This window comes from Miscanthus floridulus, chromosome 8, assembly GCF_019320115.1.
Source record: "Miscanthus floridulus cultivar M001 chromosome 8, ASM1932011v1, whole genome shotgun sequence".
Taxonomy (NCBI): Eukaryota; Viridiplantae; Streptophyta; class Magnoliopsida; order Poales; family Poaceae; genus Miscanthus; species Miscanthus floridulus.
In genome coordinates this window covers 57,548,522-57,567,871 of record NC_089587.1, presented here as the reverse complement: position 1 = coordinate 57,567,871, position 19,350 = coordinate 57,548,522, and the positions used below count along the sequence as shown (strand labels likewise).

At 44.2% G+C, this 19,350-nt stretch overlaps 2 protein-coding genes across 15 annotated transcripts; both read right to left on the bottom strand.

Moving 5' to 3' along the window:
- Nucleotides 1-240: 240 nt before the first annotated feature.
- On the bottom strand, nt 241-2,797 carry LOC136476457 (uncharacterized). Its single transcript, XM_066474303.1, has 2 exons — nt 2,212-2,797; nt 241-2,105 (listed from the first exon to the last, which is right to left on the bottom strand). The coding sequence occupies exons 1-2, from the start codon at nt 2,283-2,285 to the stop codon at nt 1,694-1,696; spliced, it is 486 nt and encodes a 161-aa protein (XP_066330400.1). The 5' UTR covers nt 2,286-2,797; the 3' UTR covers nt 241-1,693.
- Nucleotides 2,798-3,049: 252 nt separating this feature from the next.
- Nucleotides 3,050-17,610, bottom strand: LOC136476454 (protein CCA1-like). Of its 14 annotated transcripts, none has more exons than XM_066474294.1 (17): nt 17,261-17,610; nt 17,061-17,156; nt 16,687-16,741; nt 15,592-15,646; nt 15,266-15,330; nt 11,104-11,233; nt 10,893-10,918; nt 10,671-10,758; nt 10,149-10,177; nt 9,778-9,980; nt 9,597-9,708; nt 9,374-9,435; nt 6,662-6,762; nt 6,090-6,234; nt 5,075-5,296; nt 3,608-4,987; nt 3,050-3,518 (listed from the first exon to the last, which is right to left on the bottom strand). In XM_066474294.1, exons 10-17 carry the CDS (start codon nt 9,895-9,897, stop codon nt 3,171-3,173), a joined length of 2,490 nt encoding a protein of 829 aa, XP_066330391.1. In that variant the 5' UTR covers nt 9,898-9,980; nt 10,149-10,177; nt 10,671-10,758; nt 10,893-10,918; nt 11,104-11,233; nt 15,266-15,330; nt 15,592-15,646; nt 16,687-16,741; nt 17,061-17,156; nt 17,261-17,610; the 3' UTR covers nt 3,050-3,170. The 14 variants fall into 14 exon arrangements, with proteins under 14 accessions (XP_066330391.1, XP_066330390.1, XP_066330392.1 ...); XM_066474293.1 differs by having other exon boundaries at nt 11,125-11,233; XM_066474295.1 differs by having other exon boundaries at nt 11,183-11,233.
- Nucleotides 17,611-19,350: the final 1,740 nt, after the last annotated feature.

Below are 19,350 nucleotides of genomic sequence, written 5' to 3'. Positions count from 1 at the left end.
AGGCGCTTCACAATGTTCTGGATGTAGAGAAAGTTATCATGTATGCTTCTTCTTTTTTGAAGGCACTCTGACATTTTGACACTAGGGAGTCTAGCAACGGTGCCAGCCTGTTTGCAAGGAGTTTGGAAAAGAGTTTGGCAATACTATGGATTAGGCTAATAGGTCTGTAGTCTGTAACCCGCCTTGCATCAGGCTTCTTGGGGAGGAGGATGATGTTGGCTGAGTTAAGGAGGTTGAAGCCCTGTGAATTCATCTCGAAGAGAGCATTGATAGTCGCCGCTACATTGGACTTGACGATTTCCCAGCATGATTTGAAAAATGCCCAAGTGAAACCATCCGGACCCGGAGCCTTATCTCCTGGCATGGAGTAGATGGTTTCCTTGATCTCATCTTGGGTGAAGGGGGCTTCCAGCTCCGAGAGGTCGTGAGGGTTGCACCCAAGAGCGGACCACAAGAAGGTGGCTGGTCTCGGGACCATGGTACCTAGGTGGTTCTGGAAGTAGTCACCGATTACCTCCTCTTTGTCTTCGTGCATGAGGGTGATTCCATTGTCACTTTGCAGGCACTTGATGTAATTTTTCCAGGCTCTTGAACTCGCACGAATGTGGAACAGTTTGGTGTTGGCGTCGCCAGATTTAATGTTGGTGAGGCGGGATTTTTGCCTGATTCTGGATTTCTCTATTGCTGCAAGGCCCATACTACGAATTTTTAGCTGTTGCCTGAGCTGCAGTTCCTCCTGAGAGAGGTTTCTGAACTCCTGTGCGGCCTCAAGTTGTAGAAGGATTTCTTTTACTATTGCTAGCTGCAGCCTCAATTTTTAGCCGTTTGAGAGGTTGTGACGACGCCACGGGTTTGTTCCAGATGTCATTAACTAACTCCTGGAACCCCTCCATTTTTGTGTAGAAGTTTTCAAAGCGAAAGCACGCATTATGATGATGCTGCATCTCCCCTGTAAGAGAAGAGGTGTGTGGTCTGACATAAGAGATGGCAGCGAGTGTAAGAAGCAAGATGGGAATAGCAGCTCCCATTCAGTTGTGCAGAAGAGCCTATCTATCCTGGTGAGAGTTGGCGTGTCTTGCTCATTGCTCCAGGTAAAGCGCCGCCCGTTCAGACGAATCTCCTTAAGGAGCAAGGTGTCGATCGCTGCTTTGAAGGACCCCATCAAGCGCCTGTTGAGGTTTGTGTTGTTTTTATCCTCGGCTTGATAAATGAAGTTGAAGTCTCCGAGGATTAGCCATCTCCGGTGGTCCGGACATGGAATGTTCTTTAGTTCCTGTAGAAATTGGAGCTTTGCATTATCCCCCTGCGGCCCATATACCACCGTAATTTGCCATTTTGTGTCATCAGCTCTCATGGAGACCGTTGCCGTGATAGCATGTGTGGTGAGGTGTGTATTGGAAAGGGCAAAGAAGCTTTCAGCCACAGTAAGCCGTATCCCTCCTCTGGTTTGGACGGCCGGCAAGACAGCATAGTTATTCACAAAGTGCTGGCTCAAGCTGCGCCTTACCACATTGCCATCAATCACCTGAAGTTTTGTCTCTTGCAAACAGCTTATAGTAGAGCCGGTGTCGCGGACGAGCTCACTGACAGAGTCGCGCCTCGCACCATCATTCAGCCCCCGCACATTCCAGTTCAGAATTCTACAGTTTCTTTGTGCCATAAAAGTTAGAGATGAGCCCCAGGTCCGGTGCAGTCAGGCGGCCGCGGAGTCCTCCAGGCCGCATAGCGCCGTGAGGGCCTTAATCACCATGGCGGTCAGCGGTCCCCTAGAGAGGGAGAAGTAGCGCAGCAGGAGGTCATCTGAGGATTGTCCGTCGTCTTGCACGATCCCAAGGCGCTTCATGTGGGCGTAGCAGGCTTTGGTCCGTGTGTCGCCTTTGGGCCATGATAATGCCGCGATGCGTGCGCTCTTGCGCCTTGGTGGTGGTGGTGGTTGCTTCTTGCCTCGACGCGCTGGGGCGCGCTGTGCCTGGGGAGCCTGCAGCAGTGGCTGTTCCTGAACCTGCAGCAAAGATTCCATGAAGCTGGCGGCCTCTGCTTCCATGGCCGGTTGAGGGGGAGCAGGAGCCGCGACGTCCAGCCCCGTTGGTGCCTCCCTGGCTCTTCTGCGATAAACGCAACCAGGGCGGAAACGTAAGCAGTTGTTAGCTGCTGCCTGAGCCCTGAGGGGTTGGTGATGCAGACGGCCCGGCGATGGCATCAGGTGCTTGCCTGCCCTGCGTTGTCGCCGCCGCGTCGAACTGATGGAGCAGCGCAGAGGTGGCCGGTGCCGTGACGATCTCCATGTCAGCTTGAAGTTGCAGCAAATTCCTGCTCCTCGGGTTGCAGCGCGGGTGTGGCTCCGGAGTGGGCTCTCTGGCCGGCGGGCGAGGCTCTGAACGGGGTGTGGAGACCTGTGAGGCTCTGAATAAATCGTAGTCGGTGGCGTTCGTTCCCTAGTCCGGGGCCCGGAGAGCAGAGGCGCGCATCGTTGTCTCGTCCTGCGCGGCCACTATCGGAGCCGCGTCCTTCAGTGTCGTGTCTGCTGTGGTGTGGTCGAGCGAAGCATCTGGTGCGGTCGGTGCGGTCGGCGTCGCATCCTTCGCGGCCTCGAACGGAGCCGTGTCCGCCGCTTGCGGTGGCACCATGTCGAGGGCCTCATGTCGGCAGCTGCCCGTAGGCGTCCGGTCACCCCGGCGACCATGGCGCGACTCTGAGCGATCCCGTTCCCCTCCCTCCCCGATACCCGGGAGAGGCTGCGGAAGCGCCTGGAGCCCAAGCTGCTGTTATTGTCTGCCCTATATAATGTCCACCCTCACGCTCAGCCTATTCCACTACATAACTTGATCAAAATAATCTTTTGCATCAAGTGTGCTATGTAAATGCATGACCCTGCAAAATGAATCAAATTTCAATTATTTTCCTTTCCAAAACTATAAACCATAAGGAAAATACCTTTTGACCAAGAAGTTCAATAGTTGCTTAATGCTTAAATCAGAGTCTACGAGATGAGGTTTAAAAGCAGTCTAGCGGGCTGCTTGACAAGCATTAAAAGACAGCACACAACAGATTTAGTTTAATGAAGCACTGCATTGCAAGGTCTGAAGTCCTATAGTAGCTTAGATGTAAATATAACTTTGACATAAACTTCATGGTAGAGGCAGGCCGACCGGTGACCATGTAGAGGCCGATTATGTGGATGCTTCGCTCTCAAGACGAATCCTCTTGGTACCAACCTCGTCGCTACCCGGCACCCTATTCTCCTTTGCTTCCACAGAACATCTCTTGTATGGTTTGAAGCCTGTTCGGAGCGATTTCAGCTTCAGGTGCGACAATTCATTGGGAAAGGAAGCCCTTGGCCCATCCATTGTGCCGAGGTCATGGTCAATGCTTGTGGCGTTCTTGTTGAGGTCAACTGCCACAGTGGTGACTTCATCTTCCTCCTCCTTGGCAACCTCCTTCGAGTCTTCTGCTTGTGGGGGAGAAAAGCTTTGAGGAAGCTTTTCTCTACTGAACAGCGCATCGAAAGCCAGACGACCCTGTCAACAAAAAAGTGAATTAGAAAGGCAATGCTGCATGCTGAAAGATTTGGACAGAGTGAATTAGCATATTGTTGGTAGATTACAACCTCTTCGGAAACTTCCTTCCATGAATCACTTGTGCCTCCACTGCTTCTAAATCTGCGGTGGTTAGTGTCACCAGCTGAAGAGTTGCTGCAGGAGGCTTGCTTCGCCTTCTCATTAGCATTGTCCTCCTTCTCTGGAACATTGTCCGCATCTACATCACTACTTGAAGGTGTGTTAGAACCGCATGAAGAGCGATCCTGCTTTTTCTTATTCCTGAATGCATCACTTGTATCAGCTCCTGTGGTAGGTGTTGCATCATCATTCTGGACAGGAGATATCTTTAACTCTGTGTGGAGAGACACCTCGCCTTTTCCACTCCCATCAGACACTGAAGAAGCGGCAACTCTTAAACCTTCAAACTGTCCCTGTTTTCGAGCTTCTTGGCATTCCTTCTGTGCATTTTCAAATGGGCAATCTCTGTCTTTCTCTGAAGGTCGTGGAACATCAACTGTGGGATAGGCAGCACTAGGAGCTGGTACAAATGGAAAAGCCATGGGTGGAGCGAAGAAAGGGAGAAGACCTTGTGTTGCCCACCATGCAGATGCTGCAGCAACTGTAGCTGCTACAAGAGAAGCCATGCTTGGAGGAGAGCCTATGTTCCTTCCTTGAACACCATCTGCAGGGTTTTCTTGATTCGGATCGATAGGTGTGTTACCTTCAGCTGCTGGCCAGTATGATGCTGCGAGCCTGGCAGCTGCATGGATGGCAGGGTTTGACAACAAAGTGGAAACAAGCATGCTGGAGAAGGTGGATGACATGTTGACGAATGACCTGTAGGTATCTTGGTTGCAGTTGCACTGCATCATTGGAGCAAAGGCAGCATAATTATAAGGAAAAGGCTGTGGTGTGGCACTGCTATCAAATTTTGGATCTGCAGAAAGCATTGGATGGATGCATGGATTCATGCTTCCATTGATTCCCACTTGATCACTTGTTTGATCAGAATGAGTTCCTTCAGTTGCAGTGACCGGAATGCTAGCTGTCCCATTTCTCTCTGCTACCGAGTGTGAAGCTCTTGCAGTTTGTTTGTCCACATATGTTGTCTCCACAGACTTTGGCTTTAGCTTCATTTGTTGCATTGAGAGATCCAAATATCCCTCAAGAGAATGTTCACATTTAGAGCTGATTTGGATACCATTAAACCTTTCCATTTCCTGATCACTGATCTCCTTTACATCCTCTTGCATGTTGGGGTTAAGAGAATTATTTTCCATGATGGTCATATCTCGGATTTCTGTTTTACTTCCCTCGATCCCCCTGGGTGCACCATGATTTGAAGAGCTTTTGTTAACTGAAGAAAATGATACAGATGGGGCATCACGGAAGAGATTAAGAACTTCCGAGCAACTTCCTTTTTCAGACAACTCCTTCCTTTGAAATTTCTGGATGCAAGTGAGTTTACAGTTAAAGATAATTATACAGAGGATAACATGTGTTCCTAAGAAAGCAAAATACCAGGGAGAATTTACCTGAAGAGATCCATCGCCTGACATTTGTACATTCCCATTGCCCAAGGGCATATTTGGTTTTGTTGACTTGTCATTTGCAAGTTCTTTGGTTGGTGTCTCGGAGCTAAGACCACTTTTTCGAGGATATGGACTGTTAGGCTTTCTTTTAGGCCGTGGTGGAGGTATGTCAATGTCATGGGCTTGCCCCGGAGAAGTACCATTGTTCATAGCTTCCTTTTCCAGCTGCAATTTCCTAATTTGTTAGGTACAGGCATTGAAAATAAAATTACATGCTTGAAGGAAATAATTAAGGACTTGAAACTGTTGCCAGTGACTGGATTTTGTTAGTCTCTAAATATATATAACTTTACAAGGCAACAAAATAAGTCAGCTTATACAGATTCCAGCCAATCAGAAACCAGTAGGATAATACACGAATCTCAGGGGAGGAAAGGTTAATGGCAATGGCACAGTTCTTTTCAGTTTGCACCAATTATAACTGAACATAGTGCTTATAGAAAAACAATGTTGAAAGCATGCAACATAAGTGGAATAGTTTAATGCCATTTAGCAAAGACATGAATTCACAGCTAAACCAAGGGTTTTTTTTCTTCTTCAAGTTTGACATTTCCCCTGTCCCTTATCTGAAACTTTCATATCATAGGTTATACCAAATTGGAAATTATGCTCGAAAGTTCAAGTTATGGAATGAGGAAAATGCAAAACTGCAGAGATATCAATCATGTGGAGAAAGAATTATCAACAGAAGGCTATTGGAAAACTTTAAAACAACTTAAGATGAGAAAATGCATTGTATTTTTGCTGATCTACAGACTAGCAAATGGCAGCTGGATGGAAAGGGTTTCGCTGGCTACAAGCTTGTCTGAGGACAATGTGCAGAAATGACGGATACTAGGTGGCACCTGGTTAATCCTACTCTTAACACATGCCTCCAGAACCGTTTATCTCATTGAATGTAGAAAGAACAGATAATCAAAACAACAGAAGAAAGAAACTGTGCTTCATTTCTTCGTACCCAGAGAGGAGGGCTAGCTGCAGGCCTGCCAGCACGGAGTTTGTATGTTGGCGAGTGGCTCAATGACAAGGACAGAGGTAGGGTACAAAAATGTTTGAAACCTTCCCCTCCTACAGCACTACATTGCAGCACTTGCAGGATGAAACTGGGTGATGAAGAACATGTAAATCAATGGAATAAAATACAGACAATGTACTGAAGTTCTATCTTTTACTGTTCATATTTACTAATTGCCATGAAAGGGCCAAGCAAATCATAGCCAGTTTTTAAGCATCATTTCCTTTCTTTATGGACAACCTTCCATGAAAATATAGCAATAATAATTACTCAAAACCTCCAACCCACATTATAAAGATAAAAGTACTTGGTGCAAACCTGACACTGCTAGCAAATTTGGACTAAATCAAAAGAGCCACTTGTGAAAGCAATTAGACAATAGATAGTATAAGCACATATGAAGACATGAAGTCACAGCCAAGCAAACCCCTTTACCCCACTAGTTTGCATCAACTACCCCCCCCCCCCCCCCCCCCCCCACCACCACCACCCCCCGGGGGTCCTCTGGACCCCACCCCAACTGTTTCTTCTTGTTATCTGCTTCAGAAGTTGATCGGCCAGACTGCATTGGTAGAACACTATAACACATATTCATTCTTGATAATGAATTGGCCAACTACAAAAGCAAAAAAAATAAGAAAGAATCTTCAGACTTTGCCCATAATCTTCTCAGAAATGTTTCAGATACAAGGTATCAAAGGTGGTTAGACAGGAAGACCTTGTTCAGTTGTATCTTGGGAAAACATGCATATTTCTACAACCTCATATTAGAAAATGCTGGCAGAAAACAGTTTGTAATGGCATTTCAATAACCCTGATAAGTAGATATCATTGATTCAACTCGTCTTATAAGTTTACGTCATTCCTTCTACGAGACTAGAGAAAGAGGCGGGATAGTGCCGGTTGAATGGCATACATGATTATCTAGAGAAGGATAAGAATAGACTAGGGAGAAATAACTTTGTATGGAGATTTGATTTATTATTTGCTACCAAAATTCATAGAAACTAACCTGAAAACCAAGTAGCCAGCTCAACTGCGCAAAAGGCAATCAAACTAGACAGGCAGGACAGAAAACCTAGCAGGCAACACTGACCACGGGCATTTCTTACCTGGCTGGCCTGCTGCCTATGTGAGGTCTAGGTCAAGGTCGCTATTTTCATAGCAAGGGTAAGCATGTACTCTTAGAAACTTTGTGTAAGTGTGGGGGTTTGTAAGGGTTTCTTTTGCCTTTTTTCTTCTTAATATAATGATACACAGCTCTCCTGCGTATTCGAGAAAAGAAACACTCCTGTTTCTCTTAAATGATCCTGACAGACAACAGAAAAAATCAAAATCAAATATAACTGAAAAGGCACGGAGATTCCTTAATTGAAAAGTTTTTCAGGTAGTTTTCCTTCACCGGTAATTAAGTAAATAATGTTCATGGTTATATGTGAAATCTTTGAAGTAATTTATATGTCACAAATATTATCTTCTGGCCTCAGATTGCCATGGCGATGTTCAGTTCGAACTTGGAATGTCAACCATGATGCCCATCATCATTGACCAAGCAGGAATGCAGCATAGAGCCTTTGAGATTACAGCTAGAGGAACCTTGTGGCATTTGGGTGGATGGAATTGATATTACCAGAAATATAACTGAGGGAAATCAAAAGCAATGAACTACCAGACCTCTGTGTGCCTGTTGCTTATTGCAAGTTTGCAAAAACAAAAGTGAAATTTTGTTTTCAATTGGCTACCACTAAACCAGATCCAAAAAGAAGCCCACTCATGGTGGGTTTCACCCACAAAAGTCAACCAGTAGCTTCAGAGCTATATGGCTGTGATTACTGACTACAGCATTGGTTTAGAACAAATATAATGGTGCATCTGAAATGTGAGGACTAATTAATGCCCCCAAACCATAATGATGTTCCAAAGTGTTGCTTTCACCTTTTAGGCTCTCAAATGTTGCGGCCTAAGGCCTTACAAATTCTAGATAGACCAAATAGTTACTCTCCAATAAAAAATAATACATTAACATAGTGAATTAGTGACTACTAGAATGCCTGCTCCAAATTCCAACATTTGCTTCACCTGAGTGGAGGTTGAAGGATGGATTTTTTTTCCTACTCATCCATCTCTTCCCTGCTCCAACTACAAGTCAATTTGTACAAAAGGTAAAATGTTAAGCACCATCTGTATTAATGAAGCTAAATTGTGTCACTAGTTACCCTTTCTCGAACACGCAGGAGAGTTGCGTATTGTTAAGCGTATATCAAGGCCCATCCTATAGACCCATATTACTAACCTTGCCATCCTTTCCCTTCCATGGAATTGGCAAAGATGCCATGGAGAGGGGCAATGCAACCTCATTGAGCCAACATTTTTAATGGTTGTTCCATGAACACTCTTAAGATTGGCTGGTTCAGGATTTGGCACCCCATCCCCATCCCTCCTATGGTAACCTCAACCTAGGAATGTTTCACTTCCTTGACAGAGCCAACTGAGATCCCACTGACATGTGGGATCATCTATGCAATGAAAGTGAGCCAGGGTGGCAAATCATGAACTGCCAACGATATAAGTAGTGAGCTCTTAAATTAACCCCATCACAGCCTAGCCCCTAAAAGGCCCAGGACAGACAGGTCACCCAGCAGAAAAAAAAAGAACAGAGGAAGGGGCAGTGTAGGGCATGAAAAGAAACTGGAATAGTTCTTTGTTGCTCATATGATGTTATGTGTTTATTATTAAGTTGGTTTTTGTCTTCATCAAATCTAGCTTTCAAGCAATTCATTTGCAACTTAATATTTTTCATATACAATGTATAGTCTCAATTTCACTCTAACAAGTTTCCATCCCATTATTGGTACTTCAGTCATTTTACACAATATAGATGATTATAAGCTCAAATGACAGCATGTATACATAAATAAATGAACCAGGTATAAGCAAATTCGTAGCATGTTTTTTTCAATTTCAATATGGATTTATTTAATCAGTTAATAAACAGAGCACTGAGGTCAAAACAAAGAAATCATGAATGGCTCATGCTCTTCAAACCCATCACTGTGGCACACATATGTAAATAGAAAAATAATGCAGTAATGTAAAGACACTAAAAATCAGGAAATTAGCACAAAAGGCATTCACATTATCAGCAAATATAAAGTGAATGCAACTAGAATGCCAGGCAACAGCACTGAACCAAACAAGGGCATTAGCCAATCAGATAGAGAAAGAACCTTGGTGAAGAACTTTTGAGCGTGACTTCTGATCTGCACGGCCGTCTTTGTCCCAACATGCTCTATGGAGCAATTCGGAAGCCAAACAAACAAAAGAAAAAAGTGCAATCAGTATCAATAAGCAAACTAAATCCACATGAATAAACCTCAGTGGTTACAGATTGATAAAGTCAGGAAACAATAGCATAAAACTACTTGGATACAATCGCTATGGAGATTTTACCTTCTATACGCTGCCATGCTCTGCCATAAAGTTTCAAGGCTTCAAGGAACCGTTTGTGCTCAGCCTCTGTCCACCGCTCCCGCTGCTTTGTTATTGTGTATGGCTTTCTTACCTACAAAGAACAGTGATAAAATGTTCATTCTTTACCACAAATCAATAAGCACAGTATAGAACAACTCACCTTGACCACCGTTTCCTCACCAGAGGAATTCACTTCCATCTCCAAATCCAGCAAAAATAAACAGAAACAGAAGGGAAATGTGCAACAGCTGTTCGCTTTGTCACTTGGAGTTGAGGTCATCAATAAACAAGAGAACTCCTTCCATATCTCCAACCAAACGCTGGATCTGACGCAAGCAGTACCTCATATCTCCTCCTAGACCTCTATATCACACCAGCACTCCCAATATTTCAATATTTCAAATTTGTGCCCCAGACCCAAAAGAGCAGCCAAATTAGTGTTAAATTTACACGAGAAAACCTATAGAATTCACGACTCTAGTCATGAATTGAACTGGGATCAGAATCTTCAAAAGGATCAATTCCACTCACCTACTTGAATTGATCCAATTGCTGTTACTCTGCATAAAAACATTAAGATAGAGCAACATCATTTAAATATTCATGTGCTTCCTTTGAAATGTAAATTACTGCATGACTACATTTTTTTAGGGCTCCTAACGCCCGATTTTTCAGCCACCAAATTTAAGATCTATAGCTCATACTTTGTGCTAACAAAAAAAAAGTGAATGCAACTCTAGTATAAAGTAACTTAATTCCAATATAAACTCATTGTAACTGAAACAAAAAAAAAAAAGGTTTTAGGAAGCCTTAAAAAACACCATCCCTAAAGCACAAATCTGAGGCACACAAAAGTCAATTGTTGGAGGCCTCTAAATACTATACATCAAATTCAGAGTTCCTCTTTTATATATGTATTCAGGGATATTCACTTACAAGAAGAAACTACCCTGTACCTAAAATCAGGTACTGTTAATTAAGCAAACTAAATATTACCATAACTACAAGAGTTACTTCAAATGAAAATCCCAGGATCACCACCATTCCACTTACCTAGAGAAAAACTCAAAGTAGTTGATCCGTTGCACGCAACCACCAAGTCAGCAGAGTTTAAACCTAGCTCCGTCCCTTATCTTCAACTCTAGAATCATATTAAAACTCGCAAGTTTTCAAATTATGCAACCATTCCAACAAAATAAATGGATTAGATTCATAAAACCAATCAAAAGCATGCACAAGACGTAAAGTACTATCAGAAGAAGAGATCAAGCTCACCTTCTAAGGCCAAACACTTCTGTAAACTGCAGAACAAAAAGAAAAGGCATAATAAGTGCTTACTCCCAATCAAATCTCAAACCTTGATCACAGTTCATGATCAAAAAGCACTATATTTAATAATAGTTGTATACTTATTGACATTAAAAAATAATAGTTGCACTCTCGAAACATAAAAAAATGAAAAACAATACAACTATCTGAGTTTAACTGAGCTTAGACGTTCCAGTACTTCGCTTAGATAAGTACTGATTGAAGAGTGGACTGTTCAGCACGGTAACAGGCAGTACCAGTACAAAATCTCACAGCTCCAAAATAATCAAATAGCACCCAAGATATCCCTACATTTGAAAGTTATTGCAGTAAGAATAACCAACTAGTTTGTCAAACAAAGAAACAGTGTGCTGGAGATGCCAAATGTAGATTGTGCTGCTGTGTAACCAGTTGAACAATGAAACAATATAAATAGCAACTCCAGAATATAAAAAGGAAAAAACATACAGTCAAGTTCAAGTTCTATTTGCGTTCAAAAAATGCAGTCAAGTTCTATGTACTTTTATAAAGAAAAAAATACAACAGAAAATCCTGAATTATCATATGCTATCTGTTGTGGCTGCGCAGGGGGTAAGAATGGGAGGTGGCTGGCCGTGGCTTGACTCCTCGGCGGCGGTCAGGCGGCGCCGTGGCCGGCGCCTGGACTCTGAGCGGCAAGGAGGGGACGGTGAACAGTGCTATGGCTGGGCACCCAAGGGAGACGGTGAGTCTCAAACCCAGGTTACTCTTCATTAATCAAATGGTCTGCCTTATAGGCTGATTACAAGCATGCCACTAATTTAGGGATAACAAACTAAACATGCATAACAAACTAAACATGCAGCTAACCGACTTGCAACAAACTCCATGCAAAGCTCCTGTGATCTAACCGACTGAAGCTGATCCAATCCAACTGAAGCCGCCCCCTAGCCACTGTTGGCGCGTTGCCTCCTCTGGTACACTTGGCCCACCATAACACTATCAATCCTTTCTATTGTTTTTTTTACTAAGTAAAATATATCAGAGTACTTGAATTTATTTATTGTTTAAGGATATCTCTAGTAGGTTCTCAAATATCTAAAATGTGTTACGTATGGCCAAAGGGCTAGATGTACAAGTGTTTCATATGCATAAAACCCCTCCAACTAGAGAGGAAATACATGTGCGCACCCACAACCATAAATACATCTAATCCTCCTTAGCAGTCTGCTTCTTGGTTTTCTTGGCAATCAAGGAGGAGCCAAGGAAAACACAATAAGCGGAGGGGCAGCGACTATCATAATAGTCTAGAGCGATGAAAGTAAAGGTGTAGAGAGATAGTTCAACGAAAGTATCGCAAAACATGAAGGAGGTGAGCATAGTGGAGCAAGGTAGGAGCAGAGACAAACTGAGACACAGCACAGGACGAGTGATCCCAAGATAGACAAGGCTCCCAAAGAGCTTGGGTCATAAATGAACACCAAACTCCATAGGGGTGTTAACAGTGCGATGATCGGTAAGAGAAACACAAGAAAGGATGTCCTAAATGTACTTCTCCTGGTAGAGCTAGATACCATCAGACATGGAGGAGACCTCAATACCAAGGAAGTAATGGAGGACCCAAACCATACATCACGAACTTATCGCTGAGGCAATGCTTTACAAAAGCAATGTATTAAGAATCATCACACTTGAACAATGTAGAGAAGTGTGCGGACACGAGGGGAAATGTGAACAGAGAACACAGTGACAACAAAGGAAAAGAGCTCAAACCAGGCCCAAGGAGCTTGCTTAAGGCCATTGAGTGAACGACACAGCTTGCAAACCATGCCATCAGGAACAGAATATCCTGGAGGTGGTTGCATTTAAACCTCCTCCCACAAGTCGCCATTAAGAAAAGCGTTTTTGACATCCACACTGACAAAGCAACCGTAAGTAGAGTCCAAGCAGTAGTCATGTGAGCAACAGGGGCAAAGGTCCCCTCATAGTGACGACCTTGCTTCTGCTAGAAACATGCACCACAAGACGAGTGTTGTAGCAGTCAAGAGAGCCATCCTAATTGAGTATTGACCTTGTACACTGACCTTCAGGTGATGGGAGTAACATGGGATGGCAAAAGACAAGATCCCGAGTGCCAATGTGCTCCAAGACAACAATCTCCTCAGCCATAGCATTCTGCCAGTATCCTCTCGGTAGGTCATGGGCTCAACCAAAACAACAGCGATGAAGCCAAGGAGATCGGGAGGACAAATGGTGTTGCGATCATGTAGAGCATATCGAGAAGGTGACTCTAGAGTAGATCCAGTAAGGGATGGAAAGGAGTCAAGTGGTGGAGCAGGTCATGGACGACGAGTGTAGTGGTGAGTGATCTCATGAGAAGGATACACCAGAGGTGGAGAAGGATGTACCTGAGATAGGAGGAGAGGATGAAATGGATAGTGGTGGAGAGGATTAAAAAAGATGGTTGTGGTGAAACAGAGGGCGGATGTGGAGGATGAGATGAAGACGATAGCGGAAGATATCAATCAGGTAGACTGAGGAACAAGAGGGACTCGGTGGTAATAGAGACTGGTAGAGGAACTAGGATAGTAAGGTCGAGACTCATCAAAGGTAACATCCCGAGAAATCCTCATCCAACGAGCAACAGGGTCATAGGCTCATAACAGTGATAACCGTTATGCTCCGTACTAGTATTGTACTATGGGAAGAAACACTCAACTGACTAGACATAGTTTGTGAACTCACAAGTTGAAAGAAGGGCGTAATAGACACACCCAAAGCATTTCACTCTTTTACTATTACTAATACCCTTTTTATAATTGTTGGTGGCTTTGTTGGGTTTCATCCCTAACCTAGATCAACTTGCTTTGGACTAAAAGGTCTTTTTGTTATATTTGCTTTCTCATAAACACCGAAGATTCACATACCATTATTTTCTTCTAAATAAGGAAAGTAGCAATGACAAAAATGAACACATAGAGGGCATCTTTAAAATGCCTATGTTATCCATCCTGAGATTGATTGGTAGGAAATTGGATGGTTCTCTCTCAATGGAAGAAGGGAGAAAGAACGACAAGATCACCCTTCATGGTTCTATAATACTAGAAAAATTTGATTGCTTTGAGATGTGTGAACTTTTATAAAAGAGCATCAGGGCACTTCTCTTGAAAGATGTATTATGCATGTAGGTTTCTCAATGGATATAGTAACACCAAAAGGCATTGGGTTGATATAGACAAACTTGCGATAAAACACTAAGGTTTTCTTGAAAAAGAAAAGCCAGCCATGGAGTGAAGGTACCCTATCTGTCTTAAGATAGGGAAGTATCAAACCCCTTAGAGCATCTCCACCAAATCTCCTTTCCCTTAAAATCTAGTATACGAGATTGAGAAATGAATTACAGTGTATAGGGGATATGTGCTCCAGCAAATTGAGAAAACTTCATCCCCTTTATATGTGGGACCCACATGTCACTGGCAAAGCAATTTCTCTTCTTCCTTCTCTCTTTTCTCTCTCCCATCTCTCGACGGTGCAGCGCGGTGGTGGCTCACCAGCATGCATGCGCCTGTGGCATTAATTACCTGTCCAGCGCGGGGCATGGCATGGCGTGGTAGCTCGCCCGGCCTACGGGCATGGCACGACAACAGCATGCACGTGGTGCCCAATATGTCAATGAGGAGAAGGAAGAAATGGAATTGAGAAAAATTGTTGGTTGTTCTCCTATCTTTGAAGGATTGAGAGGTTGATTTTCCCAATTAAGTAAAAAAATTTAGGGAAAGAGGATTGGAAACGGAATCTGGAGATTTTTTTTTGCATTCAATCCCCTTTATCTCTGGTGATAGGGAAAGGAGGTCACTTATTCTCAATGTGGTGGAGATGCTCTAAGGGAGCACCTATTCGCTTGAACTTATCAATCGGCTTATTAGCTAGAATCTACAGTATTTTTCTCTCACAACAAAACAGTTTCAGCCGGCTTTAATACCAGCCGAACAGGCCCTAGGTGAGTGGCGTCTCAACTCTCAATTGAAGGCTCTACCAACAGAGCAATCTCTTTCTTGACAAAATAACCAAGAATGGTTCAATGCAAAAGAAATATAAAATCGATGTAGAAGAATTGCTCACTCTGGCACAATAAAGTGTTGTTTTGGACATCTTCATCATTGTACAACACATCTTTAACCATTGCTATCGTAATGTATTCATATACATAGAAAAAGTATACCCGATATGAAGCTTATTTTGAGATAAATTGAAACATCATTTTGCAAGTTCAATCTCATCAGTGAAAGGCAATAATAATCAAAGTTCAAAAGCTTAGTTGTGCTCGTCCCAAAACGATACTACATAGCTCAAGGGTTTACCATGCGTTTTGGATCTCAAGTGGAACATTTAGCAAGTTCAGGTTGAAAATTAATAGTTCAAGAACCTACATGACACAATCGGCACAATTTTAGGGACTGCTGGTGTGCTTTATTATGTATAAAACATAGAAAAAATATGCTGCTATGACATTCATTTTGAGATAAATGGACACATCATTTTGCATGTTCAATCTCAACACTAAAAGATATCTATAATCAAAGTTTATAGGTTTGGTTGCACCCATTCCAAAATGACATTTTGTAGCAATCTTTACAGATCAGTCCATTAATGTCTCCAAAACCAAATCTTAGAGAAATAGAAGTACCTTCTAGAACAACCTCAACGGAATTGCTGATATGACTAGATCAAGTAGTTTCTCCCTGCATAGAAAAGTGAGAATAATAAATTACGCTTTTCCTTTTCTTACCACTAAGAATGCCTTACTAATTTGATTACTAATAATACCTAATGACGCTAAAAGAGCCTCAGAAAACCACTCTTCATTTTGCCCCTAATAACTCTAGAAGAGTAGGAGGAACCACTCTCATTTTGCCCCTAATAATGACACTAAAAGAACAGCAGGGAAAAAATCTTCATTTTGTACCTAATGACACTAAAAGCGATTTGAAAACTCTGCAACTAATGCAATAAAAAGCATTTCAAATTGACTAGAGCGAGATGAAAGCACATCCGGGACTGACTACGTGCCAGAAAATAAGGCCCTGTTTGGTTTCCAGAAGTCAGGTGACTGAAAACCAGTGACTTATAAGTCATGCCTGCTTGGTTGTTGATGACTTATAAGCTCATGCCTGTTAAGTGAAAGGTGTGGGCCCCACGCGGAAAAGGGTGGCTTATAAGTTTTAAGCAGGGTGAACCAGCTTATTTCTTATAAGCAGGGGTGACTTATAAGTTGGTGGTGTTTGGCAAAATCAGTCACTTATTTCACTTTTTAACTTATAAGTAGGTGACTTATTTGGAACCAATCAGGCCCTAATCCAGCTCAATCCACTGACAAAGGAAACATGAATTCCGAAAATAGACCTCAGCACTGCTGCCTCGTTTGCTAAAGCTTGGAGCAAGCAAGCTACTCATTCTCCTAGCCATTCTCATCAACAGAATCAGGCAAAGGCAATCAGACATGTTTAACCTCCACACACGAGCATATACCATAGGAAAAAATTCACCACTAAATCTACTGAGTTAAGAGTTCACTGAACCCAATTCTTCCAATCAAAGTGAAGCAATAAGCTTCCAGGAACCAATATCAGAGACTCGTATCTGCAAGAAACAGATAGCTCGCATGTCCAGAAACTAAAGCAACATCGTTCAGCAGCAGGACCAGTAACACAAACATCCATTTGACGTCCTAAAGCACAACGCTGAAACAATATCTTGCTAGCCTCACCAAGGAAACACTCACCCCCGTCGAAGTTACCAAGCACACACCGCGACGATCAAATCCCAACCGCCGTCCTCTGCAAAAGAAACACAGCGAGAAGCGGCATAGATCATTAACAACTACTGTGCGTTACCACTCATCAGATTCTCAAATTGCACAACCAGAGATCATGATCCATTCCACTGCTAAATTAAGCATCGAAAACACGTAGCCCAGGAGGAATAAAGTGAAAAATAAGGCGAATCGCCATCTGATTGCAATCACAAAAGTACACCAGAGAACATTTTGAAAAGTGATTTTCTGCAGGGCCAAAAAAAAAGTGCTAGTAATCCGGGCATGTCGCGTGGACTAGAAACAGAGGTCCGTGAATTTTAGCTAGGGAGAAGCAGCAGTACCTCAGCGGACGCAGCCCAATCGAAATCGAACCCAACGCAACCTCGGTCCGCGCCGCCTCGCTCCCCCGTCCGTCCACCCTTCCCACGCACGGCTGCCTGCACCAACCAGCGCACCCGTTCGATCGAGCGTCAGCTCATTCATCACAGGGAACGCCACGAAGCCGCAGCGCACAACGAAGGCCCGAGTAATTCCCACCCACCTCAAGCGACCGCCACGGCGGGCATCACCGACCGCGCCGGCGCCGCCGCAGCAGTGGCATCCGCGCGGCCCTCCCGCTCCCCGGTTCCCTCTCCGCCGCCGCCACAACCACCACCACTACTAGTCCACAAGCTTCTCGGTCGATCGGCTGGGCTGCCCCGGGGATCTAGCTGGACTACGGAAGCAAAGCAGGCAGGCAGGCAGGGTGGATGCAAGGAAGCGGAGGCGAGGAAGATGAATGAATGAGAAGAAGGCTCTCGGCTCTCGCGACTTCAGAGGTGCTTTGCTGTTCGCTGTCTGCGTGTGCTGCTGGATGCTGTGCGCCGCGCGGGCCGCGGAGGGGAGGGGCTGTGGGGTCGCGATCGCGGCGAGCGCCGCGAGAAATCTCAGCCACTATCTTTTCTTGTGGATTTCTCGCGCTCCGGCCCCCGAAATCTTGCGAGCGCACCCTCCAGCATCCTCGGAATTGCAGCGTCGAGCGAGAATAGTTTATGCAGAGGAATGTGCTGAGGTCTGCTGCTGGCTGACTCTTCTCCATCTGTCTGTGTCTCGCTCTAAGAGCGTCCGCAGTGTGGAGCACCGGGCGTCGGTTCGATCGTGGGCTCCACAAACGACATGACACGTCTTGCTATTCAGCTCATAGTGGATAGAACCGGACCCATCTCGATTACCGGACCCACACACGGAAAAAAAAAGACAGGGCGTTTCTTCCCGCAATATCAGCTGGGCTCCATCACTATTTAGGCCGGTTTGGTGCGAGAAAAAAATATAATTCACGATCGTATACTATCGTTTATAGCCTGTCGAACAGGCTAATCTTCGTCAGACTTTTTTCCTAATCTTCTTCCGTTTCGCCGATCAGCTGCGGTTCCTCGTCCGAGTTCGTCGATCGACCAAATCCGGCCAATCCAAGCCTCGTGCAACGCCCCCTGCACTTCCCCATCCGCCGTTGCCTCGTCTCCCTCGTGCGGCGGCCGCCTTCTGCTCGTTGTGCGCCGCCGCCTCTTCGTCATGCGTCGCTCGATCTGCTCCGGAATCGCGCATCGCGGGATTCCCTCCCCGACCCTGTGACGTTGGCGTGTAACAATGAGGACGAGGCAGCGCGAAGGAGGACATCGCGGCATGGGCGTCCATGGTGTCGTGCGTGGAAGTCGTGTACTGCGTCACCTTCGAGATCTGCGGCATGGTTTGTCTCTCCCCGTCTAATAGATTTAGTGCTGTGTGATAGTAGCTTTGGGCATTGCATTATTGTTTCTGTCTAACATCTAACTGAAGTTACAAATGGAATTTTTCATTGATTTAGGTTCACATACAAAAAACTAAAAATAACAAAGATACATGCAAATGACATCTACATATTACATGTTCTAAGGTTGCCGACCACTAAATTTTTGCCATATATGTTTCACTAGATCTGCCCGTAGATGTTTATGAGTCTCTCTATCATCAATCATATCATGGATCTCTAGAATTCTAGTAAATCCATTAATTGGTCTATGGTCAAGTCCTTCAATTGGTCTGGTAGCTCGACCCTCTTCATATGTGGTGTCCAGATGCAACTGATAGGAGTCTCTCTCATCCTCAACTATCACATTATGCAGAATAATACATGCCATCATAATATCTTCTAGCTCTTGCCTATCCCATAGACGTGCTGGATGACGTATAATGGCCCATCGTTTCTGTAGAATCCCAAAAGCACACTCCGCATCTTTTCTTGCTCCCTCTTGATGCTGAGCAAAGAGTGTATCCTTTTCAGTAAGAGATAAAGTAATTGTTTTTATAAATGTTGCCCACTCAGGATAAATTCCATCAGTTAGGTAGTAACCCATATTGTACTCTGAACCATTAATTGTAAATTTAACTTCTGGGACTCTTCCTTGTAGCACTTATGTGAACAATGGCGACTGGTTCAACACATTTAGATCATTGTTAGAACTAGGTGTGCCAAAAAAGACATGCCAAATCCAGTGGTCATAGGAGGCAACAACTTCGAGCATGATAGTGGGTACCTTGTAGTCACCATGGGTAAATTGTCCCTTCCATGCAACTGGGCAATTTCCCCATCGCTAATGCATGCAATCTAGACTT

Coding starts and splice junctions, on each gene's coding strand:
- LOC136476457 (XM_066474303.1), bottom strand. CDS start 2,285: ATGGAGATCGTCACGGCACCGGCCACCTCTGCGCTGCTCCATCAGTTC. Junction 2,106..2,211: donor GCGGCGACAACGCAGGGCAG/GCAAGCACCTGA, acceptor CGTTTATCGCAG/AAGAGCCAGGGAGGCACCAA.
- LOC136476454 (XM_066474294.1), bottom strand. CDS start 9,897: ATGACCTCAACTCCAAGTGACAAAGCGAACAGCTGTTGCACATTTCCC. Junction 6,763..9,373: donor CTCAAAAGTTCTTCACCAAG/GTTCTTTCTCTA, acceptor TTGCTTTTGTAG/TTGGCCAATTCATTATCAAG. Junction 5,297..6,089: donor CAGCTAGCCCTCCTCTCTGG/GTACGAAGAAAT, acceptor AGGAAATTGCAG/CTGGAAAAGGAAGCTATGAA.